The following is a 27,593-nucleotide window of genomic DNA, read 5'->3' as shown; positions in this document are numbered from 1 at the left end:
GAGTGGAAGCCCTGTCTTTCTCGCTAGGTGCAACATAAGGTGGCACGCATGCACTGATTGGTCGAGCTGGGGCATTCGCTCATTTATTGGATGCATGTGTACCAGCATGGCTGCCACACTGGGTCAGGTGTGTTTGGGCTGACCAGTTGGCCCCAGAGATGGGTCATGGATGGGAGGCAGGGCTTATTCACCAGGAGCCGCAACCTCTGTACGATGTCCCAACCCAACTAATGATGGGGCGGAGCTAGTTTATATACTAATGCATGTCCCCCTCCCCTTCAAAGAAGGGCAGATCGGACAGCTTAGCTGGTAGCATCGGGCATGGGTCAAAAAATTTCAAAATGGGTTCCTGTGGGGGGGACAGCACTCAGTAGGGTGCAGTTCTGTTAACGTGCACCTCCATTGCAGGAACATGTGGTAGAGCGCCGTACACAGGCCAGTCATTGCTACAAACCTGGTCTAAAGTTCAATTTAGTAACTCCTGCTGAACTTTATAAACCCCTCTGATTAGAGCCAAATGATTGGATCAGCCCAATTTAAGCTGGCCATAAACGCACCAATATTATCGGTTTCGTACAATATTCGGTGTGTGTATGGTGGATCGACGAGACGACCGGTTATCGCAAAAGCTTCGGATATTGGTCGTCTTGCTGATCAGGCACCATTGCAGCCCCCGAGCAAAAGCATACATAGGGGTATAATCCCTATTGTATCTACCTCCATATCTGAAGAATCAGCCCTAACATCCGTGGAGGGAATGAACAATCTTTCCTGCAACCAGTGATCACAGGAAAGATAGTAATTGGTACGTGCATGGCCACCTTTAGGGCCGTGACACACGGGGAGATTAGTTGGCGGGCGACTAATCTCCCCGAAATGCCATCTCACCGGCTAGAATGTAAATCGTCGTTAGGATGGCATATGCGGTGCGGCGATCTGCCGAAATTTGCCTTGAGAGGAATCTTCGGCGATTTTGGCGCTGTGTATGCCATCCCACCAGCGATTTACATTCTAGTTCGTGGGGTGGCATTTCGGGGAGATTACAAGATACAAGGGAGATTTGTTACATGGCGACTAATCTCCCCATCTGTCACGGCCCTTAGTCTAGCGATATCAGGTCTTTTTTATCCCTAGCAACCAGGCAGTACTTAGAAAGTCAGAATGAAATAATTAGGATGGGGGGGGCTCTATAAAGGTATAAGCCATATGTACTATAATAACAATGGAACATAGTATGGTAATACAATCACTAGCCCTTCAGTTAAACGGGAACCCCATCCACAATAAAAGAAAATGTAATAGCATCACATGTTCATTATTTAGTTTTTTGATTCCTTTAATCATAGCTATGCTCCCCCCCACCCTCCTTTTTATTTTTTTGCTGCAAGACTTTAGTCCCGTACCCTCTGCCAGTGCCAAGGGTTAAAGACAGCGGCTAGCAGGTTGTGGGAGTGGCACGAGGGGCTGCGATGGCTCTGCTGCCCGGGCCGTACCTGTAGGAGTCTGAACGCTGTAATGTTGTGCTACTGAAATGTGAGGCGGAGCCAGGGAACGGCTTTTGTGACAAATTAACAAAGGGAAACCAGAGCCTTCCCCGCACAGAGGCAGTTAGTGAACAAGATAGCACTGGGGTTTATTTATATCTCAAATTCATCTTCGTGCCATCGGCGCTGGCTCTCAAGTGCCCTTTTCTTTTTCCCAGTGTCTAGCAGCCGGGAGTGGGAAGCAGCACGGCGCACCGGGGGGCATTTACTTCCATACTTTGTGCAGCTCATTCACGGGAGAGTTTAGGGGGTGCTTTCAGTGTTGCGCCGGAGCTTTAAGCTTTGCTCTATGTCTCGCCTCTTCCTAACTGCCGAAACGGGAATCCATGATCCCATGGCCCCAGGACACGGACACCGTCCTGTCGGAATTTGTCCGCTCAACTGGGGTGGAGCCCGGACTGGCTAGAGATCTTTTAGAAGGTAAAATATTCTTCCTTGCCCCCCCCCCCCCCAGGTAATAATACATTTCTTGGGAATAAATGCCCTATATTATGATAGCTGGGGGGACATTTGTCCCCTGGTTTAGTTCTAAAACCATACTATTTTACACAGTAGTAATGTGGGGCCTGTTGGATTTGAACTTGAATGGTTGCCCCCTTAGGGTGAAGACACACAGAGCTACTAGTAGCAGCTACTTGTCGTGGCTACTAAAATAGACAATGCTAATCATTTACTGATAATTGTCTCTACGTGTGTTTTAGCAGAGGTGATTCCCAGTATTGTCTATGGCAGGGGATTTTCTGGAGTTTAGTAGCTGCGACAAGTAGCTGCTACAAGTAGCCCAGTGTGTTTTCACCCTTAAGCACTGTTTGTATCTGTGCCAGGTAACGGTGCATTTATTTAGGCATAGAGAATGTCAGTTGGGTAAAGTGGTGTAAGGGTAAAGACACACAGAGCTACTAGTAGCAGCTACTTGTTGTATCTACTAAAATAGACGATTCTAATCATTTACTGATAATTGTTTCTACGTGTGTTTGGGCAGAGGCAATTCCCAGTATTGTCTATGGCAGGGGATTTTCTTTCGTTTAGTAGACGTGAAAAAGTAGCTGCTACTAGTAGCCCAGTGTGTCTTCACCGTAAGAGTTGCCTAGTCGCAGCTGCCTTGTATGTTCCATTCAGTTGGGTGAAACATCTTCATATTTAACATGCCTACCTACAAACTGTTGATTGAGTTTGGGAGAAACAGCTCTCCTACAACTCCCAGCATGCTTAGTTGCAGACAACGACTGGCCACGGATGTCTGCAAATTGTCTGGAAATGTACACACGCTAAAAGTGTTCCATGGACATTAGCTGGGAAGGACATATTCCCTGTGGATCTGGGATCAGTTTCCAGTGATTATGTCTGGAAGCAATGAACCCAATATGAGTGTAGAGCACCGGATAATAGAGTTAATGAGTTTATAGAGATAATGGGCTCTGTCGGTAAATGGATGTATTCCCTGGTTCTCAGTGGAGACAGATATTGGACCTCTGGGCTTTGAGACCTCCCTGTCCTCAAAATGGCATTACTGGGGCTTCTTCAGGAGTCACCGTAGCTAAGGCAGTAAGGTGGCCTAGTGCTTAGCACTTGTTGTACTGGGGTCTTAGGGCGAAGACACACGGGGCGATTAGTCGCCGCAACTTTAATTAAGAAAGTCGCACACTCCCAATACATGCAGACAAGTTAATTGGCTGAGGAAAAACTGCCCCCAGTGATGTGATAGAGAGTTAAACTGTAGGCCCCACTGGGGTAGGACAGCTCTTGCAAAAAACAGCCCTTGGATATTTATTTATATGGTTTGTTGCCAGGGTAACAGCCTTACTATTATGGGATGCTCAGCCTCTATTAGATTCTATCCAGCTAGTGATTTATATTTATAGAGCTGTGATGTGAGTGTCCGTGACCCTTTGTAGAGAAGTGTAAGTATACACAAGGAATCCTACAGGCAAGGCTCCCTTCCCCTCCCTGGCCCAGCAGCGCGCCTGTGTTTGTACATGCCACGCATGACTTATGGGATTGTCGGAGCAGAACCAAAAATATCACCGGCTCTGCTCCTGAGAGAGGAAACACACAGGCACTCTGCTGCCCTGGGCACCCCTGGAACCGGAACCCCAATGTTTCTATATATCTGTAACCTTGTTATGGGCTAAGGGGGCCCAGCCTGAAGGCCAGTTAGGGGGGGATTTGGGGTGAGTGCTTATTTGTGCCCTGGGTACCCCTGGAACTATAGCAGGGTGACTCTTACCCCAATGTTTCCATATATCTGTAACCTTGTTATGGGCTAAGGGGTCCCAGCCTGAAGGCCAGTTAGGGGGGGATTTGGGGTGAGTGCTTATTTGTGCCCTGGGTACCCCTGGAACTATAGCGGGGTGACTGTTACCCCAATGTTTCTATATATCTGTAACCTTGTTATGAGCTAAGGGGGCCCAGCCTGAAGGCCAGTTAGGGGGGGATTTGGGGTGAGTGCTTATTTGTGCCCTGGGTACCCCTGGAACTATAGCGGGGTGACTGTTACCCCAATGTTTCCATATATCTGTAACCTTGTTATGGGCTAAGGGGTCCCAGCCTGAAGGCCAGTTAGGGGGGGATTTAGGGTGAGTGCTTATTTGTGCCCTGGGTACCCCTGGAACTATAGCAGGGTGACTGTTACCCAAATGTTTCTATATATCTGTAACCTTGTTATGGGCTAAGGGGTCCCAGCCTGAAGGCCAGTTAGGGGGGGATTTAGGGTGAGTGCTTATTTGTGCCCTGGGTACCCCTGGAACTATAGCAGGGTGACTGTTACCCCAATGTTTCTATATATCTGTAACCTTGTTATGGGCTAAGGGGGCCCAGCCTAAAGGCCAGTTAGGGGGGGATTTAGGGTGAGTGCTTATTTGTGCCCTGGGTACCCCTGGAACTATAGCAGGGTGACTGTTACCCCAATGTTTCTATATATCTGTAACCTTGTTATGGGCTAAGGGGGCCCAGCCTGAAGGCCAGTTAGGGGGGGATTTGGGGTGAGTGCTTATTTGTACCCTGGGTACCCCTGGAACTATAGCAGGGTGACTGTTACCCCAATGTTTCTATATATCTGTAACCTTGTTATGGGCTAAGGGGGCCCAGCCTGAAGGCCAGTTAGGGGGGGATTTGGGGTGAGTGCTTATTTGTGCCCTGGGTACCCCTGGAACTATAGCAGGGTGACTGTTACCCCCAATGTTTCTATATATCTGTAACCTTGTTATGGGCTAAGGGGGCCCAGCCTGAAGGCCAGTTAGGGGGGGATTTGGGGTGAGTGCTTATTTGTGCCCTGGGTACCCCTGGAACTATAGCAGGGTGACTGTTACCCCAATGTTTCTATATATCTGTAACCTTGTTATGGGCTAAGGGGGCCCAGCCTGAAGGCCAGTTAGGGGGGGATTTAGGGTGAGTGCTTATTTGTACCCTGGGTACCCCTGGAACTATAGCAGGGTGACTGTTACCCCAATGTTTCTATATATCTGTAACCTTGTTATGGGCTAAGGGGGCCCAGCCTGAAGGCCAGTTAGGGGGGGATTTGGGGTGAGTGCTTATTTGTACCCTGGGTACCCCTGGAACTATAGCAGGGTGACTGTTACCCCAATGTTTCTATATATCTGTAACCTTGTTATGGGCTAAGGGGGCCCAGCCTGAAGGCCAGTTAGGGGGGGATTTGGGGTGAGTGCTTATTTGTGCCCTGGGTACCCCTGGAACTATAGCAGGGTGACTGTTACCCCCAATGTTTCTATATATCTGTAACCTTGTTATGGGCTAAGGGGGCCCAGCCTGAAGGCCAGTTAGGGGGGGATTTGGGGTGAGTGCTTATTTGTGCCCTGGGTACCCCTGGAACTATAGCAGGGTGACTGTTACCCCAATGTTTCTATATATCTGTAACCTTGTTATGGGCTAAGGGGGCCCAGCCTGAAGGCCAGTTAGGGGGGGATTTAGGGTGAGTGCTTATTTGTACCCTGGGTACCCCTGGAACTATAGCAGGGTGACTTTTACCCCCAATGTTTCTATATATCTGTAACGTTGTTATGGGCTAAGGGTATAGTAATAACATGGTGCAGTGAGCCAGCATATCTATGTGGAATATAAAGCAGGAATGCCAGACATGCAAGCTATCCAGCTGTACCTCCCAGCATCCCACTGCCTTTATGCTTAGAAGGGGCTGCTGGGAGTTTTTGCTGTACTATAAGTTTTCTAACCCTGCTCATCAAGCCAGAATCCAGCTGTTGGCCCTTTACGTATCTGTATGGCACCTACTCTTAAGTGCTCATTGCCATGGTTTCATTTTCTCCATACTGGCACTTTTGGGAGCTGTGTTTATACCCCCTGTGTGCCCTTAGGCGCAGGGACAGGATTACCTGGGTAGTCGGCCAGCCCAGGGAAAGTAAACACAAGGTGTGCCAATGTTTGCCAGACTGTGCCAGCGCTTCTAGGGCACGGCTTGTTTATGCTTTCCAGCGGGGAGGGTGATGGTGCGCCGGTGATTTGTGCACTAAACGGCTCACTATGAACTGGGTTCAACCCCCTCCTGCCTGAGTTTATATAAAGCCAAATGCCCCGGTTACAGGTACAGTGAAGCTGGCTTATAGACTGCACGACCCCCCCATGGTGGCTGAAACGTGCAGAATGGGGCTAGTAGTGTCCCCGCGGGTCTCAGCAGGCTGGAGTCATGTGGTTTTTCCAGCCCCCGATTGTATCCTGACAAGTGCACTGCTTTAGAGCACAATGCCACTTTTATTATCTGTAACAATGCCTGCTCCGCGACGCCCCTTTTTAACCTCCTGAATTCTCTCTTTATATGGAGACAAACGCTTCACACCCCACGGCCTCTCCCTGCTATTGCATCCATACAGGCTGTTTACTGAATGCCCTATAGAGTGACTGCAGCAAACAGGTACCCCTACATTAGCCCTGCGCCCCCATACCTGAACCCAATGACACTGTTTGACAGGTTGGCAGCCGCTGCGTCTGCCTCTTCACCCTGGTGCTGAGCAGCTGCATGTGCGCCCTGGGGCTGGTATGTAACCCAGCCTGTAATATCCGAGTGCATCCTGGTTCAGCTATCAGCAAGATAAATTATTTGCTATTTGTTAGTTAAGCACTGGGAAAAGATTATTTTCCTGTCTTTCCTTTTCAGTAACTTCTTCCCTTCTAATAAAACCCTTTGCATCAGCATCTTCCTCCTACCCCATCACATTTCTGCCATGGCAACATCTATCATAGTGTCTGTAATAGTCAGGGCAGGATCCATAACTGTGTCATATGCTCCTAGGCTTTATCTCTCTGTACAGGCTACGAGCAAACTTAGGGGGCTGTTCCTGCTGAATTGTGCTTAGTACAGGGGAATCCCTATGCTGCCATAGTTTTATGGTATCTCTCTGTACAGGCTATGAGCAAACTTAGGGGGCTGTTCCTGCTGAATTGTGCTTAGTACAGGGGAATCTCTATGTGCCATAGTTTTATGGTATCTCTCTGTACAGGCTATGAGCAAACTTAGGGGGCTGTCCCTGCTGAATTGTGCTTAGTACAGGGGAATCCCTATGTGCCATAGTTTTATGGTATCTCTCTGTACAGGCTATGAGCAAACTTAGGGGGCTGTTCCTGCTGAATTGTGCTTAGTACAGGGGAATCCCTATGCTGCTGTAGTTTTATGGTATCTCTCTGTACAGGCTATGAGCAAACTTAGGGGGCTGTTCCTGCTGAATTGTGCTTAGTACAGGGGAATCCCTATGCTGCCATAGTTTTATGGTATCTCTCAGTACAGGCTATGAGCAAACTTAGGGGGCTGTTCCTGCTGAATTGTGCTTAGTACAGGGGAATCCCTATGTGCCATAGTTTTATGGTATCTCTCTGTACAGGCTATGAGCAAACTGTCATTGGTTATGAGCAAACTTAGGGGGCTGTTCCTGCTGAAGTGTGCTTAGGGGGCTGTTCCTGCTGAATTGTGCTTAGTACAGGGGAATCCCTATGTGCCATAGTTTTATGGTATCTCTTTGTACAGGCTATGAGCAAACTGTCATTGGTTATGAGCAAACTTAGGGGGCTGTTCCTGCTGAATTGGGCTTAGTACAGGGGAATCCCTATGCTGCCATAGTTTTATGGTATCTCTCTGTACAGGTTATGAGCAAACTTAGGGGGCTGTTCCTGCTGAATTGGGCTTAGTACAGGAGAATCCCTATGCTGCCATAGTTTTATGGTATCTCTCTGTACAGGCTATGAGCAAACTTAGGGGGCTGTTCCTGCTGAATTGTGCTTATATATATCAAATCTGGGCCAACTCCCTTGTTTTTTCTGATTTAAATTTATGGCGTCATTAGGCATTAGGCCGGCCATTCCCTCAATGATGAAATACTGAAATACCATGCCTCCCTTTTCCCAATAATGAATTGTCTGTCCACTTTTGCAGTTTAAATTCATTATGTGTTTTTAGCAGAGACATTTGCAGTTTGTGACGGCTTCTAGCAGGTTTTTGGCTAAGATGAGGGTCAGTCACTTTAAAAGCCTGTTATTACCAGTCTAAAACTGCTATTACCTTAAAACCCCCTAAAATTAATGTAAATTGGAAAAAAAGTTCAGATGAGCACTCTATGTAAGCTTATATCAATTCATTTTTTGGGGTGTGGATCCCCTTTATTGTAACACAATAGGGTACACATTTGAATTGCTAAAGCGTGTGGCCTGGCAGCCTGATTTCCCCTTTAATTACCTGTAGCATTCCTGCCCGAGAATCCTTTGGAGCCTATGGGGATTGTCGGTATTATCTTCCTGTGCTTGCTGAGCCCCATAGGGGGCGCTGTATAGCCTGCTGGCAGTTAAACACTAGTAGAGCTTAGTTAAAGGGACAGTGTACATTTATTTTTTAATTTTGTCCCAGAAAATATATTTATTATATTTATTGCCACATGATAATTGCTCATCGGTTTCTGTCATCCCAGTTTCTGCCTTGCTGCCAGGGTCACAGTCCCTAGCAATGAGGTAGCAGTTTACTATATGACTATTTTTAAAAGCATGACTTTTTAGTTGAAATATCTGTTCTCTTTGCATTTAGGTAAGAAATGGGATGTGGGTGCAGCACTCAATGACTATGACCAGCTGCGCCAAACCAGCGCCGGGGGACTGGGTCATTCCTTCAGTGAAGGACGCAACTTTAAACCGCCTGAGGTTGGACGCTCGGTGAGACCAATGCTACAGCGGCAGGATGATGTTGTACAAGGTAACATTTTATTCCCAACTAAATTAATAGATTAATAGAGGGATTAACTATATACCTATGCTTCCATAGCTTTATGGTATCTCTCTGTACAGGCTATGAGCAAACGTAGGGGGCTGTTCCTGCTGAATTGTGCTTAGTACAGGGGAATCCCTATGCTGCCATAGTTTTATGGTATCTCTCTGTACAGGCTATGAGCAAACTTAGGGGGCTGTTCCTGCTGAATTGTGCTTAGTACAGGGGAATCCCTATGTGCCATAGTTTTATGGTATCTCTCTGTACAGGCTATGAGCAAACTTAGGGGGCTGTTCCTGCTGAATTGTGCTTAGTACAGGGGAATCCCTATGCTGCCATAGTTTTATGGTATCTCTCTGTACAGGCTATGAGCAAACTTAGGGGGCTGTTCCTGCTGAATACAGAGGAATACCTATAATCTAAAAGCTATAGGGTAAGTAGCCAGATCACAGTAGGGGGAGAGCTACTCTGGGAAGGAGAAGAGGGGGTTGGAGCAGAAATGGAGGCAGAACAGGTGAGTTGATGTGTTTACACAAGCTGTAGGTATAAATCTCGCTCCCCTGGATAGGATGCCCTAGATATTAAGGATAGAGAGAGCCTGATGGGAGTTAGGTGTTACCCTGTCTGACAGACCGGGGAAACAAGTTCCCTGCACGCCGGTTCAGGTTTACGTAAGTTACACGCCAAAACACGCTGTCTGGAATAAACAAGCGGCGCTGCTATCAGCCCCATCCCGGGGTATCTGTGGGCAGAGAGATTGTTTCCCGGCGTATGTCCTGCATCTGTACATTGTAGAGCCAATGTCACCTGTGGCCCCTTGGGCTGCGATTCCCACAGCAGCAAAAGGGGCCACAGGCTGTGAACTGTGCATTAATAACCTGCGCTGGGAGGGGTGTATCTCTCCATACCTGTGGGGGATACTCACCCTTCCCGGCTCCCCAGCCTCTGACTCAGGGAATTCAGGCTGCGTATGTCCTGTTCTCTCAGTGAGGGGACGGGTGCCAAGTGCCTCGGAGCGAGGACACTGGGTAACACAGCACCTCCATTGCTTCCCAGACAGGTGTGACAGCTGCAGGGGGGCCCCTGGTGAATGGGCTTTATATGTAGCCCCACGCTATTGAATGGTCTGCTGTGTCGGAAGTCACCCGAGTCAGTCACATGATGCACATTAAGAGCACAGCTTAACCCCTTCTTTGCCATGGTGGAACCTGGTACTATAGAATCGCCATAGAGTTTGCATTGCAAGGGGTTAAAGGGAAACTCTTATTTGTTTGCCTGGAAATAATGTGTAATATTTAGTAGTCATCTTGGGGCGGGGGGAAATGGTTTCCTTGGCAAATTTAACAGGCGTAGGTTACAGGGCTGCAGTGCTTTTCTCCCCTGGGCCCCAAAATGTAATTTCTAAAGGCCATTTTCCACCAAGCCGCCTCTCCAAAGGGACGGTACAGTGATCAGTTGCATAACACTGGGTTTGAGAGTAGTGTCTTTGTAAATGTTTACTGTCAGTGCTTATTACATTTAGTTTTTGCACCTGGATTTACTCTGAAGAGGAGCAGTATAGCTGCCTATAAACACTAATGCATATAAATATGGCTGCCCGGGCAGAATAAGTAAAAGTGGCCACACACAGGCAGATTTCAGCTGCCGATTTGGTTCCTTTAGATCGATTTGGCAGCTTATCTGCCTGTGTATGGGCCTCCCTGACAGATATCTGGCCTAAAATTGGGCAGATCTTGAACGGATAGGTTCGATTTTCCATTGGATCGGGGACTGCATTGACTCGTTGACGCAGTCCTCGGTCTGATTAAGCCTTTGCCCGCCGTTGTAATTCAGTCTTTTGGCCCTAGGGCTAAATAATCAAATTAGCCCAGTAGCTCAACAAACGAGCAAATCTTATCGTGTATGGCCACCTTAACACTAGCACATTGTACAGAACACTAATAGAAATTGTACTCATCGATATGGTATAGCTTCCCCTTTAACATGACGTGGCTGTGTGTGCTGCGATGCCAAGGGAAGAGTTTATGGTTCACTCCTGCCCCATTTCAGTTCCCCAATATATATATATTTTTTTCCAGAAAAGCGCTTATCTCGGGGGATCTCCCACGCCAGCTCCTCCATTGTTTCCCTGGCCCGCTCCCACGTCTCCAGCAACGGAAGCAGCGAGCATCCCCTGGAGACCCCCGTCTGCACCTTCCAGCTCCCTGACCTAACCGTGTACAAGGATGAGTTCCGGAACTTCATCGAGAGAGACCTGATTGAGCAGTCCATGCTGGTTGCCCTGGAACATGCCGGTGAGTAGCCTTTCATTGGCGGCCTTGTTTAGCGGCACTATTTGATTGGCTCAGGTTCTCCAGCTGATGGGGTCACAGCATTGCCAATGAAAGTGCCACAATGGGATGGATGGTGTCCGGTGTATCAAAGGGGTGGTTCATGTTATTGTGAGCCTAAAGGTGGCCATACACGGCCGTGGGGATATCTGCTCGCTTGGCGACCTCGCCAAGCAAGCGGATCTCAGGGTGTATGGCCACCTTAATTCTAAGCACCTTTTCAATTAGCCTTCATCTTTTCTTTTTTACAGTTTTTGAATTATTTCTAAATATTTCCAGCTTTCAGTTGGGGGTCACTGACCCCATCTAAAAAAAACAAATGCTCTGTAAAGGCTCCAAATTATTGTTATTGCTACTTTTTATTACTAAGTGTCTATTCAGGCCCTCACTTATTTACATTCCAGTTTCATTCAAATAAATGCATGGTCGCTTGGATAGTTTGGGCCCTGGCAACCAGATCGCCGGAGTTGCAAACTGGAAAGCTGCTAAATGAGAATCTAAATAACTCAAAATAAATAATAAAAAAGGAGGACTAATTGGCAATTGTAAATCATGCTTTACTCCCTTGCAATCTGGGCCAGTGAGGAACAGCAGAGTAAGGCGCTTGCCTGGGAATACAGTGGAAAATACGCTTATTCATAGCGGGCGCGAGCCGTTGCTTGCTCATGGGAGCGCAGCTGCCGGAGCCATATGTATCATGCTATGCTGTGATAGACAGGCTAAATAAATCTTATCTCCTCCAACGTCACACTGCGCAGTCACATGGCTGCCAGCCAGCAGCACTCTCTTCTGTGGAATCTGTCCATTACAACTGTTTGACATCAGCGAGGTCACCCCCTGAGCCCTTCAGCTCCCAGCATCCTCTGCCATGCAACATCTAGCTCAACGAGAAGCCCGTAGGCTTAGCAATGACAGCTGGGGGTAAAGGTCACATGTGCTGGGAGATGCAAGTGTTTACTGATCATTTCCCAGGTATGTGTTTAGGGTATATGGCGCCCATGATGGGCCTCTTCTGTATGCAGAGACATAGGGTAGGTGCATGATAAAGGGGAAGTTCACCTTGTTGGGAATTTGTTTTCCTAGTGCCAAAACAGGCCTTTTCTAAAAATGAGCAGCCACCCAATCGGGTTCCTTTCCAATCAGCTACGAAATGCATCCTGGGCCCTGTCTGTCATTAGCAAAGGATGGATCTTATTGGTTAGCAATATGATTCATCTGGTTGATATGTAGGGGCCGGGCACATACAGCACTAAAGCTGATCCTTTCTTACTATACGGGATTGACATCTCCCTCCTCCAACATCAATTAAGCATTGTAGTCACATAGTTTAGGCATCTGTATATGAATAGCCTCAGTCTACCCCCAGATTTAAGGTACAGGACATCTGCCCTTTCTAAGCGGCTCTTTTTGTTGTTGTTGTTTATGATCCTGTTCCATTTCCTTCGCCTCCAGCTCCGGCTACAGTGCCGTCTTTTCCCTGACCCACACAGATTTGTTTCATGCCGCTCCTGGAGTCCGTCCATTTGGCTCGAGATGTATTGACTGAAAATAGCCTGCCTTTCTGTGTGGAGCTATTGTGCTCCGGCTCTGTGTACCAAGCGTTCCGAGCTCAAGTGGATTCCTTCCCCTTGATATCTGCCATTTATCTGCGCTGGCACCGACCCACCCTCAGAACCTCAGTTTCTTCACTTTTGTTACTTGAGTGTCTTGGCTGCTCCGGCCCTTTCCCAAATGTTACAGGGACATCTGTAGTTGCAGGAAACAATGTGACATTTTTGTTAATGTTCCATTTCAGAGCCGCCGTTGGAATGTATTTTGATAATTTTGGAGGCAGGTGCATGGCAGGGGGTGGTTTAGGGTGAAGACACACGGAGCTACTAGTAGCAGCTACTTGTTGTGGCTATAGACAAGGTGATCATTTACTGGTAACAGTCGCTACATGTGTTTTAGCAGAGGAAATTCTCTAGGATTGTCTATGGCAGGATATTTTCTGGCATTTAGGGCTCTGGCACACGGGGGAGATTAGTCGCCCGCGATTTAACTCCCTGTTCGCGGGCGACTAATCTCCCCCGTGTGCCAGAGCCCTTAGTAGCTGTGACAAGTAGCTGCTACTAAGTAGCTCTGTGTGTCTTCGGCCTTTACCTTTGTAAAAGGGTATTGTTTTCCTTTAGGGTGAAGACACACAGAGCTACTAGTAGCAGCTACTTGTTGTGGATACTAAAAAAGACAATGCTGATCATTTACTGATAATTGTCTCTACGTGTGTTTTAGCAGAGGCAATTCTTAGTATTGTCTATGGCAGGGGATTTTCTGGAGTTTAGTAGCCATGAAAAAGTAGCTGCTACTAACTGCCCAGTGTTTCTTCACCCTTAGGGCCGTGACACACAGGGAGATTAGTCGCACCATCCCACCGGGCAGAATGTAAATCGCCGGTGGAGTGGCATACGTGACATCGCAATTTGCGGAAGTCGCCGAAGTTGGCGACTTCGGCAAATCGAGGAGCTGCGTATGCCATCCCACCGGTGATTTACATTCTAGCTGGTGGGGTGGCATTGCGACTAATCTCCCTGTGTGTTACGGCCCTTAAAGCCATTAGGCTGAATGCCCGCGGAGCGTGTTAGTCTCCAGGGATAGATCTCTGCTAGTGATATGCAAGTTGAAAAAAACCCGACCCCTCTTTCGGCATCTGTATTTATAGCCCCCCTGCCCCTTTTGTGACGTCATTGTGGGGCAGGCGCCTATAAATACAGAAGCCGGAAGAGGCAGACGGGAGTGTTAGGCCGCGAGCGGAAGAGCTGTACGCAAACCCGCCCTCAACCTGCAAGTGATGTGCCGAGTTTGAGCCGAACCAGCCCAACCCGCACATCACTAATCTCTGCTATCATGGGTGACTAACTACTCCGAAATGCCGAATCGACGGCCTTTTTGCTGGCGACTCCTATTGTCGCTGGTGGAAAGGCATTTCTCCATGATAGCAGAGATCTTGGGGGGGCAACTAAAACGCTCCATGGGACATCAGCCTTAGAGCCAATGTTACCATTAATAAACACCTATTTAGAGGTTTTCATGCCTTGGCAGAACATAAGATATGTGATATTCACATACTGTTTTGTATCCGACCTTCTATTGCCCCTTGAGTCACATACGTAGGATGTAGTGACCTTCTAAACCTCTGGGTCCGGAAATACGCGTAAGTGGGTCAGTTGGTTTCCTTTTGTAGGACTGAGGGATGATCCTGCCCTGGCTTTATAAACTCCATTATCCATTGCTGCCTTTTCTGTAGAAGCTGTCCAATCATATTTGGTATTTATGCTAGGTCTGCTTATCAGAAACTTTTATATTTCATGCTGCTCCGGTCTGCCCTGGTGGTAGAGACCTCCTTATTGCTATTCTCTTTTTTTCTTCAATTTACATAGAGAAGCAGAGCAAAGCAGGTGTCCGACAAGCCAATTGAACTCCGGATATCATTAGCTTTGCCATGTATCCTCAGTACTTGCTTCTTACTCTTTCAGGTCGCCTCAATTGGTGGGCGCAGTTGGATCCAACCTACCCGCGGCTTCTCCCTTTGGCAACAACTGGCGATGGAAACTGCTTGCTCCATGCTGCATCTCTTGGTAAGAGGCCCACGGAGACCCTGTAGGAAGCCCCAATTTGGGTCCGAGGGAAGTTCTGACGCAGAGTTTTCTACTTTTAGGAATGTGGGGGTTTCACGACCGAGACCTGATGCTCCGCAAGTCCCTGTACACGCTGATGGAAAAAGGAGCAGAGAAGGAAGCGCTCAAGAGGAGGTGGAGGTTTCACCAAACCATGCAGAATAAAGAGGTAGAAAGCCCATGGGCTGCATATTCACCTAACACTAAGGGGTATATTTATCATGCTGTGTAAAAAGTGGAGTGAAGCATTTTTGGTTGGCTGCTATGAGCAACATCACCAATAATGTTTTACTCCACTTTTTACTTTTTACACAGCGTGATAAATATACCCCTTAGAATAGTACAGAACCCCCAATGCTCATCAGAGGCCCATGGTATTTCAAATATAATATAAGCAACTAACTCCCCCCCCCCCCCCCCCCCCCCCCCCCCCCCATTGTTTTACCTTTACTTCTCCTTTAAATGCCAGCAAGTCGAGATAATTGCAGTTGGATCCTTATAAAGGGAGGAAAAAGAAACAATCCTCCTTGAGAATCTATTGGGTTCATCTTGGTATCAGACTGTTGCCCAACATAGTATGCATGGAATTCTCATAGAGAACCTTAGTATCCTTCCCACCTATTATCACCTAACCATTAGGATTATGGGACTCCTCGTCTGTAGCGCGCATTAGAGCATCATAATGGATTGGTCTATGATTGTTTTGCCAGAGTCTAATTGGTTCCTATTCTGCTTTCAGTCCGGCCTTGTGTACACGGAAGAGGAATGGCAGAAGGAGTGGAATGATTTGATAAAGCTGGCGTCTAGTGAGCCTCGCATGCACTACGGTACAAATGGCGGCAACTGTGGAGGGTATGTAAGCTCAATAAACAGTAGGTATAGAAAGCAGCAATCACCCTTCCCCTCATTCCATTAAACCAGTCTGTATGTGTTACAATAAACAACAGCCATGAATATCCTGTCAATTATATTCTTATAAAAGGTGCTTAGTGATGTCGTCAGTACTAATCAGTGCTTAGTGATGTCATGTGTCACGTGACTCACTGGAACCTAGTTCTCTTCCATGTCCAGGGTTTTATTAAATAAACCCCTAGAGTAGGATTAGGGTGCATATTCCCATTTCAGAGCGAAAGCCTTAATATAGGAAAGATGTTTACTCCGAAGCTGGGAGGGAGTTCCTTCCTCCCCTGAGATAACGTGCCAGTTATTCTCCAAGCCACTTGCTTGAACTCCCTTCCCTGAAATGTGACCCCTTGTTTCAGCAGGCTCGGTAAAATTGTAAATGCGCAATCATGTTGGAGGTAAATCCTCCTCCAATTGATTTGCTGAATATACACTTAGTTGGCAGGTTTGGTAAGAAGTCACTGAGGGGTTCTGCGCCCATATAAAGGCACAAGGCTGCAGGCTGAGTTATACAGGGAACTCTGAGTATCACTCATGTATTGTAAGGGATAATGTACCCCCTACTGTAAATGATAAGGATATTAGCAGTCACTGAGGGGTTCTGTGACCATATAAAGGCACAAGGCTGCAGGCTGAGTTATACAGGGAACTCTGAGTATCACTCATGTATTATAAGGGATAATGTACCCCCTACTGTAAATGGTAAGGATATTAGCAGTCACTGAGGGGTTCTGTGACCATATAAAGGCACAAGGCTGCAGGCTGAGTTATACAGGGAACTCTGAGTATCACTCATGTATTATAAGGGATAATATACCCCCTACTGCAAAATGATAAGGATATTAGCAGTCACTGAGGGGTTCTGGGACCATGCAAAGACAGTTCAGGGGACAGCAAAGGGACTTCTTTATACTTCATAGACTCGTAAGAGTCTGTAGACTAATAATTACAATTTTAAAAAAAATATTTCCTTTTTTCCCCCTCTCTAATATGAAAACAGTACAGGTATGGGATCTATTATCCGTAAACCTATTATCCAAAAGGTTCCAAATTACGGGAAGGCCGCCACCATAGATTCCATTTTAAGCAAATAGTTCTAATTTTTAAAATGATTCCCTTTTCTATGTAATAATAAAGCAGTAGCTGTACTTGATCCCAACTAAGATATAATTACCCCTTATTGGGGGCAGAACAGCCCTATTGGGTTTATTTAATGGTTAAATGATTCCTTTTTCTCTGTAATAATAAAACAGTACCTGTATTTGATCCCAACTAAGATATAATTCCCCTTATTGGGGCAGAACAGCCCTATTGGGTTTATTTAATGGTTAAATGATTCCCTTTTCTCTGTAATAATAAAACAGTACCTGTACTTGATCCCAACTAAGATATAATTACCCCTTATTGGGGGCAGAAAAGTCCTATTGGGTTTATTTAATGGTTAAATGATTCCCTTTTCTCTGTAATAATAAAACAGTACCTGTATTTGATCCCAACTAAGATATAATTACCCCTTATTGGGGGCAGAACAGCCCTATTGGGTTTATTTAATGGTTAAATGATTCCCTTTTCTCTGTAATAATAAAACAGTACCTGTACTTGATCCCAACTAAGATATAATTACCCTTTATTGGGGCAGAACAGCCCTATTGGGTTTATTTCATGGTTGAATGATTCCCCTTTCTCTGTAATAATAAAACAGTACCTGTACTTGATCCCAACTAAGATATAATTAATCCCTAATGGGGGCAAAACAAGCCATTGGGTTTAATGTTTAAATGATTTTTTTAGTACACTTGTGATATAGAGGTCCCAAACATTATGGGTAATAAGTCCCATACCTGCATATATCATAAAAGAGTTGAGTTGCCTTGTTTATGATATGGAAAATACAGTAGGCCGATGGCTGATTGGACTGTGCTTATTTGGCAGTGTTGAAAGCTCTGAGGAGCCAGTGTACGAGAGCTTGGAAGAGTTCCACGTATTTGTACTTGCTCACGTACTGAAGAGACCAGTTGTTGTAGTAGCCGACACAATGCTGCGAGATTCAGGGGGAGAAGGTAAGTTCCCTTTAATATCTGTGTCTTTGTTTTACTCTTATAGGGGCAAATGATTTTAATACAATGGGAGCCGTCAGAGCAAGGACCTGCCCGATCGACATCTGGCTGATTTTCGTCCGTATCAGTCAGGGATGCCCAAATATGAGCAGATAAGCTGCTGAATTGGTCTGAAAGGCCCAAATCAGCATCTTAAATCTGCCAGTCTATGGATCTAAAGGATCATGTGATTTAAGGCTTCCTAGGAGAGACTGAAGGCAGAAGGAAGCTGTCTAAAAATATGACCGCACTCCCCTTATGGAATAAGGCACACAAGTTTGTTAGGGAAAGAGACACATATGTTCATCTGTATTGGCAGCTTCTCTGACCAATGTCTGGTTGTACTTGTGCTCATATATCGATGGCCCATATTCATGGCCTAGTGCATTCTTGGCCCGTGGATGTTGTTTATCCCTTATGGACTTGCATGGGGAATTTGTGCCTTTGCCCAGCAGCTAAGCAGTGGGATCGTTATTTGGCTAGCCACTTGGGTGGCCAAATCAGGCAATTTATTTACATTTGTATGGCCAGCTTAAATTAACTTTTAGTATTATGTAAAGAGTCCTATTCCAAGACAGTTTGCAACTGGTCTTCATTTTTTTTTATTATTTAGCGTTTTGTTCAGCACATCTCCAGTTTAACTTAGCAACCAGGCAGTAGTTGGAAAGAGAGAGAGAGAGACAGGAGTATTAATAGAGGAGGGCTTAAATAGAAAGATAAGTAATAAAAATTACAATAAAACTGTAGCCTCACAGAGGCTGCCTGGGTCAGTGACCCCCATTTGAAAACTGGAAGAAGTCAGAAAAGAAAGACAATTCAGAAGCAATATAAAATGAAGACCAATTGAAAATTTGCTTTTGAATAGGCCATTCTAGAACATACTAAAATATAAAACTGAAGGTGAACCACCCCTTTAAAGATTCATCCCCTTCAGCTGGCTTTGAGCCTATGGCTTACACTGGTGTAGCCAGGGTTTTCACTATAGGACTGGTGGGGCAGCTCTGCATTATGTGGTTTCACCTTGGATACTTGAGGGTAATAGGGGAATAAAATATCCAGTACGGTAATGGAAAACCAGCAGTACCTGTCTGAGCATAATCCTACCAAGCACTGTGTCTGCTTGCCAGGTCCCTGCATAGGCACAGATATGCTTGGGCAGTTTTTTAATAGGCAGATTGTCTGGCCATCACTGTCTCCAATGGAAGGCAGTTTTGCTGGATTGTTTCCCATAGGGGACAGGATAAAATTGATGATATGGAAGACAAATGTTATGTTGTAACACCTGAGGCCTTGTCTCTTTCTTGCAGCATTTGCACCCATTCCCTTCGGAGGCATTTACCTTCCCCTTGAAGTCCCGCCTAACAAATGCCATTGTTCGCCTCTGGTCTTGGCGTATGACCAGGCTCACTTCTCTGCTTTGGTGTCTATGGAACAGAAAGAGCAAACCAAGGAACAAGGTACAGTATACGGGCCACGATTGGCTACTAACTTGACCCTTTACTTGTAGGACCATTTGGATAAATGTTGTTTGCCCAGTATTGAGTCTTATTTATCCTGTTATGTCTATATTTGGATTTTTTTTTTATTTATATATTAATATTACCATTTCTTCGAAAAAAAGGGAGCGCCAAAGAGAGTTTAGTAATTACATATTCATGCTTTTCAGCACATTGTATCAGCTCAGATCTGTAATTTTCTTTTCTTCTTCCCATTCTAGCACCTTTTATCCCGCTGACAGATTCCGATCACAAATTACTGCCTGTGCACTTTGCTGTGGATCCCGGAAAGGACTGGGAATGGGGGAAGAATGACTCTGATAATGTCTGCCTGGCAAGGTACCTTTCAGCTCAGCTCATTTTCTTGTATGGGTTGCAAGGGAACCCTGTATTTTATAAATGTTCACCACCTATGTAATCCACATCAGGCAAATTAAAGGAATAGTTCAGTGTAAAAATGAAACTGGGTAAAATAGACTGCGAAAAAAAAATTGTAATATAGTTAGGCAAAAATGTAATCTATAAAGGCTTGAGTGGGCAGATGTCTAACATAATAGCCAGAACACTACTTCCTGCTTTCAGCTCTCTAAACTCTTAGTTAGTCAGTGACTTTAGGGGGGGACACATGGGACATAACTGTTCAGTTAGTTTGTGAGCACACAGGTCAGATTCAGATGCAAACTAACTGAGCAGTTATGTCCCATGTGGTCCCCCCTGAAGTCACTAATTGGTTACTGACTGCTAACAGGTTAAAGAGCTGCAAAGGAGCAAGTCGAGTTCTGGCTATTATGTTAGTCTGCTCACTCCATCTTTTTGAAAAGTAAACATTATTTCAAGCAACTTTGCAATATACACCAGTTCAAAATATGCAGCCTTTTTAGGATTTTTAATATAATTATATGGTTTGGAACAGTTCCCTGTTCCCCTGCTAATCCGGCTGACTAAATTGAGACTTGAAATAAAATGTAACAGTAGTTGCCTGACCTCAGCCTGCCTTTAGCCTGCATCTAGCCTGCATCCTCCCAATCCCACAATTCCCTGCACATGTGATGTCAATAAGTAAAGGAACACCTCAGTGCAATGCATTGTGGGTTATGTAGTTCCTGCATGCTGTCTGTAAGCTGTGGAGAAGTTGTTACAATTTGTAACATCAGTGTTTTAGTCCCTCCTCCCCTGCCAAGGTTTCAAATAAAAAGAATTGTTTTGCAGCTGGATTTCAGCATGTACAAATGGTATTTATTCATGCGTTTTGAAGGAACAGATTACAGTGATAGGGAAATTACAGGTTTCTGTTGTGTGGGGCTCTTTAGGCTCAGGCTGTTTGGGTTCAGAGTTCCCCTTTAAACAGTTTGCACGTGTTTAGCACAGCCTGTTCATTCGGGGTTATGTTAAATGCAGGTGTATATTTCCTGAAAGGACATTTTTATTGCCTTTAGGGTATAATGTATTTCATTGCTGCTGCCGTTCCCTCTCCAGTGTGTGAAATATGACTACAGTCAGACTGAAAGTATTCTTTCTCCCTTGGTAACCCTCACCGTACCACGTGACTCCAACCTCCCCTACCCCATCCCAAAGCAGAATAATCTACGTGCCAGCTCTGTTGTGACACCTTACCCCCCAGAGCCTTAAATAATATATTGGCTGCAGCCTCTCCTGCTTTTCAGCTGTGTTTGGGGCCGGTAACTTTATCCCAATGTATGCCGGAGTTGTTGTTTTGACTTATGGCAGTTCCACTTACTACAAAGAACTGCTCGTTCTGAAACTCCTGGCTTTTCATCACTCATTCCCTCTGGGTTTTAGTGCTTTTTATCTGTCAACACTAGTCAAGATGTTTAACTACAAGTCCCAGCATCCCTTTGACATACATACACGTGCTCTTTGTTCTCTACTGTACACATTGCATTGTATATAATATATATGTGCCTTTGTCTGAGATTCTTTTCATTCATTTATTTCCAGTGTTACGTTATCACTGGAAGCCAAGTTAAACCTGCTGCATAACTACATGTCTGTAACCTGGCTTTCTCTGCCTTGTGAAACACAGGTAAGGGTTAATGTGTTCTGCAGTCCCATAATCCCTCTAGTGGAAGAACATAGTATATATATATATATATATATATATATATATATATATGCGTATATATGTATGTATGTGTGTATATATATATATATATATATATCACTATTTATAAAGTGCTACTTATGACTGAATAAAGCCTCACATTTATTCATCTACACCTTTGTGATTTTTCATATGAAAACCCTGCGTGTGCTGTCAATCCCACCCTGAGTATCTATACCTCCTGCACGAGCACCCAGGTATTATCTTGTTCTTGTGGTGTGCAGCTTTCCAGCAACTCGTTTCTATATATATATATATATATATATATATATATATGCGTATATATGTATGTATGTGTGTATATATATATATATATCACTATTTATAAAGTGCTACTTATGTACGCAGCACTGTACAGTAGAATACATTAATACAAACGGTTATTAAGATAATAATAGATACAGATAAATGCAAGATATATATATATATATATATATATATGCGCAATATATACTGATAACCAGTAAGAGTGTCTGCTCATTCATCACATTGCCACAAACCCATGAGTGGAAGCACGAAGGGGCTCATTTAAAACCATTGGGCAAATTTGCACCTGGGCAGTAACCCGTATTTTCAGCCAGCTGCAGGTTGAACACTGAAAGCAATTTCCTGATTGGTTGCCATGTGTTACTGCCCAGGTATAAACTTGCCCAGTGTTTATAAATGACCCCCAGAGTGTATCTATGACGTGAGTAAAGGTGGCCATACACGAGCAGATCCGCTCGCTTGGCAATGTCGCCAAGCGAGCGGATCTTCCCCCGATATCCCCACCTACGGGTGGGCGATATCGGGGACCATTTAGGTAAAAAAAATAATGGGGCAATGGGGCAGTCGGATCGGGGACCGCATCAACGAGCCGATGCGGTCCCCGATCCGACCAGATTTTCTAACCTGGCCGATCGAGATCTGGCCAATTTCAGGCCAGATATCGGTCGGCCAGGCCGCTCTGCTCTCCCCATACACGGGCCGATTAGCTGCCGAATCGGTCCAAGGGACCGATATCAGCAGCTATAGTCGGCCCGTGTATGGCCACCTTAAGAGTCTCTGCTCACTCAACAATTCCCTTTGATCTCAGGTGTAGAAGCACACAATTGGCCGAGAACCAGTAAGAATGTCAGCTGACTCGCAGCATTCCCACAGTGCCTTGAGTGGAAGTGCAAAACCTTGGGCATCATTCATCAACTCTGAGCAAATGTACACCTGGGCAGTAACCCGTAGCAGCCAATCACATTTTCGCTTTTGTTGTTTTATCTGCAGCTGTCTGATAAAAAGGTTATCAGCGATTGGTTGCTATAGGTTACTGCCTAGCCATTGATCCCCAACCAGTGGCTCGTTAGCAACATGTTGCTCCTGGTGGCCACAAAGGAGGTGCTTGTTTTTGAATTCTGGGCTTGGAGTCATGTTTTGGTTGTATAAAAATCAGGTGTACTGCCAAACAGAGCCTTCTATTGGCTGCCAGTCAACATAGGGGCTACCAAATAGCCAATAATAGCCCTTATTTGGCATCCCCAGGAACTTTTTAAATGCTTTTTACATTTAAAGGAGAACTAAACACGTAGGCTAGAAATATTGTAAATTATGTTTTGGGTTTCTGTACCAGCCCAAGGCACCCACAGCCCTTTAGCAATAAAGATCTGTGCCCCCAAAGATGCCCCAGTAGCCCCCCATCTTCTTTTCTGCTGATTCCCTGCACATACTCTGTGCTGCTGGCACTTACCTGAGCTTAGGGGCCCACTCACTATATACTGTATATATACACTATAAATGTCTCGCTATACTGTATATATAGAATATAAATGTCACACTATACTGTATATATACAATATAAATGGCACACTGTACTGTATATATACAATATAAATGGCACACTATACTGTATATATACAATATAAATGGCACACTATACTGTATATATACAATATAAATGTCACACTTTACTGTATATATACAATATAAATGGCACACTATACTGTATATATACAATATAAATGGCACACTATACTGTATATATACAATATAAATGGCACACTATACTGTATATATAGAATATAAATGGCACAATATACTGTATATATAGAATATAAATGGCACACTATACTGTATGTATAGAATATAAATGGCACACTATACTGTATATATAGAATATAAATGGCACACTATACTGTATATATAGAATATAAATGGCACACTATACTGTATGTATAGAATATAAATGGCACACTATACTGTATATATAGAATATAAATGGCACACTATACTGTATGTATACAATATAAATGGCACACTATACTGTATATATAGAATATAAATGGCACACTATACTGTATGTATACAATATAAATGGCACACTATACTGTATATATAGAATATAAATGGCACAATATACTGTATATATAGAATATAAATGGCACAATATACTGTATATATAGAATATAAATGGCACAATATACTGTATATATAGAATATAAATGGCACAATATACTGTATATATAGAATATAAATGGCACACACAATATAAATGGCACATTATAAGGCTGATTAGTAATAAACACAGATGATGAAACCACTGCTATTAGCGTCAGACTTTAATCATCAGCTCATTAGGATCAGTTTATATGACAGACAAACATCATTTTCTTTGCTGATAATTTCCAACGACCCCTAAGCTCAGCTTCTCAACAGCTGCCCGGAGCCAACTGAGCATGTGAGTGTCGCAGACACTTCTAACAGAAGTGTCCCATATGGTCACCCCCCAGTGACAACTTTAAAGGACTGGATTATTACTACTTTAGAGATGTTGAACCTTTAGGTTCAATAAGTTCATCATATAAAACATGGCGTGTCTAGCCATATTCATTTTTAGGGTTTAGTTCTCCTTTTAATGTGGTCAAAATTTTTTTGCCAAATGTCTGCTCAATTGCCATGTTCCTATATATTCCAAACTATATATATAGACTGTAGATGTGGGAATATGGTGAGTGAGCAAACACTCTTACTCTTTTTTTTAGATTTTAGAGAATGAGAGTAAGAGTGTTTGCTCACTCACAATATTCTCGAAATCCCTTTAGTGGAACCACACAATATATGGCGGAGTTTTGCTCTTTGTCTCAAAAAGAATTCTTATTGGCTGAACCCTCAAATGAGTGAGTTTTTTTGTATTATGATTTGTAACAGGACTTTTTTTTGACGTTTCTGGTCCTTCATTTTGTACAGGCTCCACTGGCCCAACCAGAGTCTCCCACTGCCTCGGCTGGTGATGATGCACGCTCTGCTGCAGAGTCTGGGGAGTCGGACAAAGAGTCGGTGTGCAGCAGCTCAGCAAGCAACGGAGGAAGTAAAAGTGGGAAGGAGAAAGACAAGGAGAAGGACAAGTCGAGAAAAGACAAAGAGAAAGATAAGAAGAGGGCAGACTCTGTGGCCAACAAACTGGGCAGTTTTGGGAAAAGCTTGGGGAGCAAGTTAAAGAAGAACATGGGGGGACTGATGCACAGCAAAAGCATCAAGGCGGGAATGAGTAACGGACAAGGGGACACGCTGGAGAAGAAGAAGAAAGGCTCCCTGAAGGGACGGAAGGGAAGCAAGGAAGAAGCATCTCAGAGCGACGTGTCCCCGCAGCCGGAGAAGTCCAGCTCTGGCAAGGCATCGGCAGACAAGTCCCAAGGAGATCCTTACAAATACAGCAACGATGTCAAGCTGAGCCTGAGCATCCTGCGGGCAGCAATGCAGGGCGAGCGCAAGTTCATCTTCGCCTGCCTTCTGAAAACCAGCGACCGGCAGCCTTACCAGAAGCAGATGATCCAGCGATACCTGGTCGACGCGGAAGATCGATTTGTGGCCGAGCAGAAACAAAGGGAAGCCGAGAAAAAGGCGCTAATGAACTGCGGCACCGCTAAACGGTTGGAGCAGGACATGCTCCAGCCCAAAGGGGACGACTTGCTCCCACTCCCTTCGTATTCCCAGGTAACGTCTAACAGCTACGGCGTGGACTATGGGTTGGGGCCCAAAGGAGCACTGCCCTCCAGTTACTCCGGGGGTTTCACCATCCCTAGACCTAGCGTTGTGAATTCATCTGACAACACCCATCCTCATAGTTACCAGGACAGTAGAAGGCAGGTAGCAGGGGGTTCCTGCAACAACCTACCTTCGTACGCCACACTCCCACGACACTGCGTGCAGCCCCGGCTTCACCCCTACCAGTCCAGTCCGCCACACCTGGACAGAATCTCTCCTCTTGAGACTGACCTGCCACCGGTATACCCGGAGGACTGTGACCAGACGCTCTGCTTCACTCACAGCAACGGCTACAGAGAGTACACAGACCCCAGCACCCTGCCCAGAGCCGCGGCGGCCTCTGATGGCAATAAAAGCCGGACACTGTACAATGTTCAGCAGACCAAGTGTAAGCAAGTAAACTGCACTTTTTACGGACATCCAGAAACGGGGAATTACTGCTCCTGCTGTTACAAGGAGGAACTGAGGCGGAAAGAACGGGAGAAAGAGGCGTTAATACATAGGTTCTAAACTATCCAAAAACTACCTGTTTTCTTTCTATTTTTTTTTTTTTTTCCTTTTTTTTTTGACTCAAAGTCCATGAAGTGTTTGGGTAGAGATAGGATGCAATATTATTTTCCGGCTGTCTCCTCCCAGCATTCAGTGGGGTGGCTTGATAGCCGAACCAGCGCAGAACAGCAAGTATAAAAACCCCAGTGGGGTTTCAAATAAAGAGGGGCAAAGTTTTTTTTTTTTCTAACTGTAGGGTTGACTGTTGTGATAAAAAAAAGATCTAGTTTGGTTAAAAAAAAAAAAAAAAAAATGTATTGCTGCCTCCATAGCACTTTAGGAAGATTCCACCCCTTACCCCCAAAGCAAACATGCACGTATTTGGTTGCTGAACCCATCTTTGTTGAGAATAGGAGGGGCCCTGAAATGCGGGAACTGGTTTGTTTGTCTTGGATCAGCACTGGCAGGAACCGGGCATGTTCATATAATCACAATATATATATATATAATATATATATATATATATATATATATATATGGGATTCCCTGCATTGAGGTCTCAAGGCTTTTAAATCTTTATGCAAAATCTGTATCCCAGTTTCTGCGCGTCTGTGAAAGAGAAGGGTGCAGGCCGGAAAGAGAAATGTCCTGATGGCAGCAATAAAAGGCACATACTGCGCTGGCAAAAACGGCCCTAATTATAGCACTTTCCCTGTCAGAACGAGCCTGTGGTTAAACGCGCTCTCTCCGCTGTAGAACTGAATCTGGTTCCTAGGCTCATAGGCAGAATATCACTGGGAAGTGCCTGAACTGAGACATAAGCAATAAATTCTAAATAATAAAAGCTAAAAAAAATTCTGCTTTCTTGTTGCCATGGATGCTGACCGTGGCAGCTAGATGGCTTTATAATTTGCACAAAAAGACCAGTTGCAGCTTTGCCTAGATTAGATCTACCTATGGGATTATAGAAATGAATCTGCTGCACCGTGTAATAATTTGGTCAGTGGGCAGTTTAGGGATCCAAATGAGCTTATCGAATATAAATATTCCATCTGCAGTGCTTCATTTTTAAAAACTGCAACTCCCAGCATTCTTAGCTGCTGCAGAGCGACACCTAGTGGTTGGACAACTGCAACACCTTAACTCAGATATCTGTTTAACTGTGAAGGGAATCTGAAAGTTGTAGTTTAGCAGCAGCTGCAGTTTGGGCACCCCTAGTCCAAAGCGTTGATCTGAGAGGGACATGTATAGAACAGCCAGAAGAGTGCCCGCCCAAGGGTACCGTTTATTATCCATAGAATAATTGGTTCCTGCAGTCCAACCCTAAGTAAAGCTGGGTATACAAGGAAAGACTGCCACACAAGTTGCCCAATTTGGCCACCCATGGCCACCAAACTGTATTGATCTGATTGTTTGGCCAGCAGGTCAGTAATCAGATCCTATTGGTAGTCTATGCAGGCCTGTCGGGGAGGGGACCACATCAGAGTGCCAATATGGGCCTTGTCTGATAGATTAACAAGCCCAATGGATATCTGTTGGAATTCCAGCCACATATGAATTGGACAGGCCGTTGGTGAGAGAGCTTTATATGGGCCAGTAAGCTGCCGACCTGGTCTGGATGCCAACTTGGGTATCAGCTCGTGTTTCACCTTAAGGTAGCCATATGGGAAAGTCAAGCCTGCCCAATTTTTAGTCAGATATCGGTCACGGAGGCCTGTTGGAGGGCCCCATACACA

General features: G+C 45.1%; 1 protein-coding gene across 2 annotated transcripts in view; it reads left to right on the top strand.

Moving 5' to 3' along the window:
- otud7b (OTU deubiquitinase 7B) overlaps window positions 1-26,712 on the top strand; it is a 55,031-nt gene extending 28,319 nt beyond the window's left edge. The window contains exons 1-11 of one of the 2 annotated variants that reach the window (XM_002938473.5): window positions 1,662-1,964; window positions 8,581-8,745; window positions 10,836-11,051; window positions 14,600-14,701; window positions 14,782-14,909; window positions 15,480-15,592; window positions 17,576-17,703; window positions 19,047-19,196; window positions 19,457-19,574; window positions 21,195-21,279; window positions 24,571-26,712. In XM_002938473.5, the coding sequence (XP_002938519.2) occupies window positions 1,871-1,964; window positions 8,581-8,745; window positions 10,836-11,051; window positions 14,600-14,701; window positions 14,782-14,909; window positions 15,480-15,592; window positions 17,576-17,703; window positions 19,047-19,196; window positions 19,457-19,574; window positions 21,195-21,279; window positions 24,571-25,878 (2,607 nt within the window). In that variant the 5' untranslated portion in view covers window positions 1,662-1,870 and the 3' untranslated portion in view covers window positions 25,879-26,712. Of the gene's footprint in view, window positions 1-1,661; window positions 1,965-8,580; window positions 8,746-10,835; window positions 11,052-14,599; window positions 14,702-14,781; window positions 14,910-15,479; window positions 15,593-17,575; window positions 17,704-19,046; window positions 19,197-19,456; window positions 19,575-21,194; window positions 21,280-24,570 lie in introns of those variants that run through there. The other variant, XM_004917339.4, reaches the window with a different exon arrangement.
- Window positions 26,713-27,593: the final 881 nt, after the last annotated feature.

The sequence above is a fragment of the Xenopus tropicalis genome, chromosome 8 (genome assembly GCF_000004195.4).
Source record: "Xenopus tropicalis strain Nigerian chromosome 8, UCB_Xtro_10.0, whole genome shotgun sequence".
Lineage (NCBI taxonomy): Eukaryota > Metazoa > Chordata > Amphibia > Anura > Pipidae > Xenopus > Xenopus tropicalis.
The sequence above is the reverse complement of the archived record's forward strand: the minus strand, read 5'-3'. Positions and strand labels throughout refer to the sequence as shown.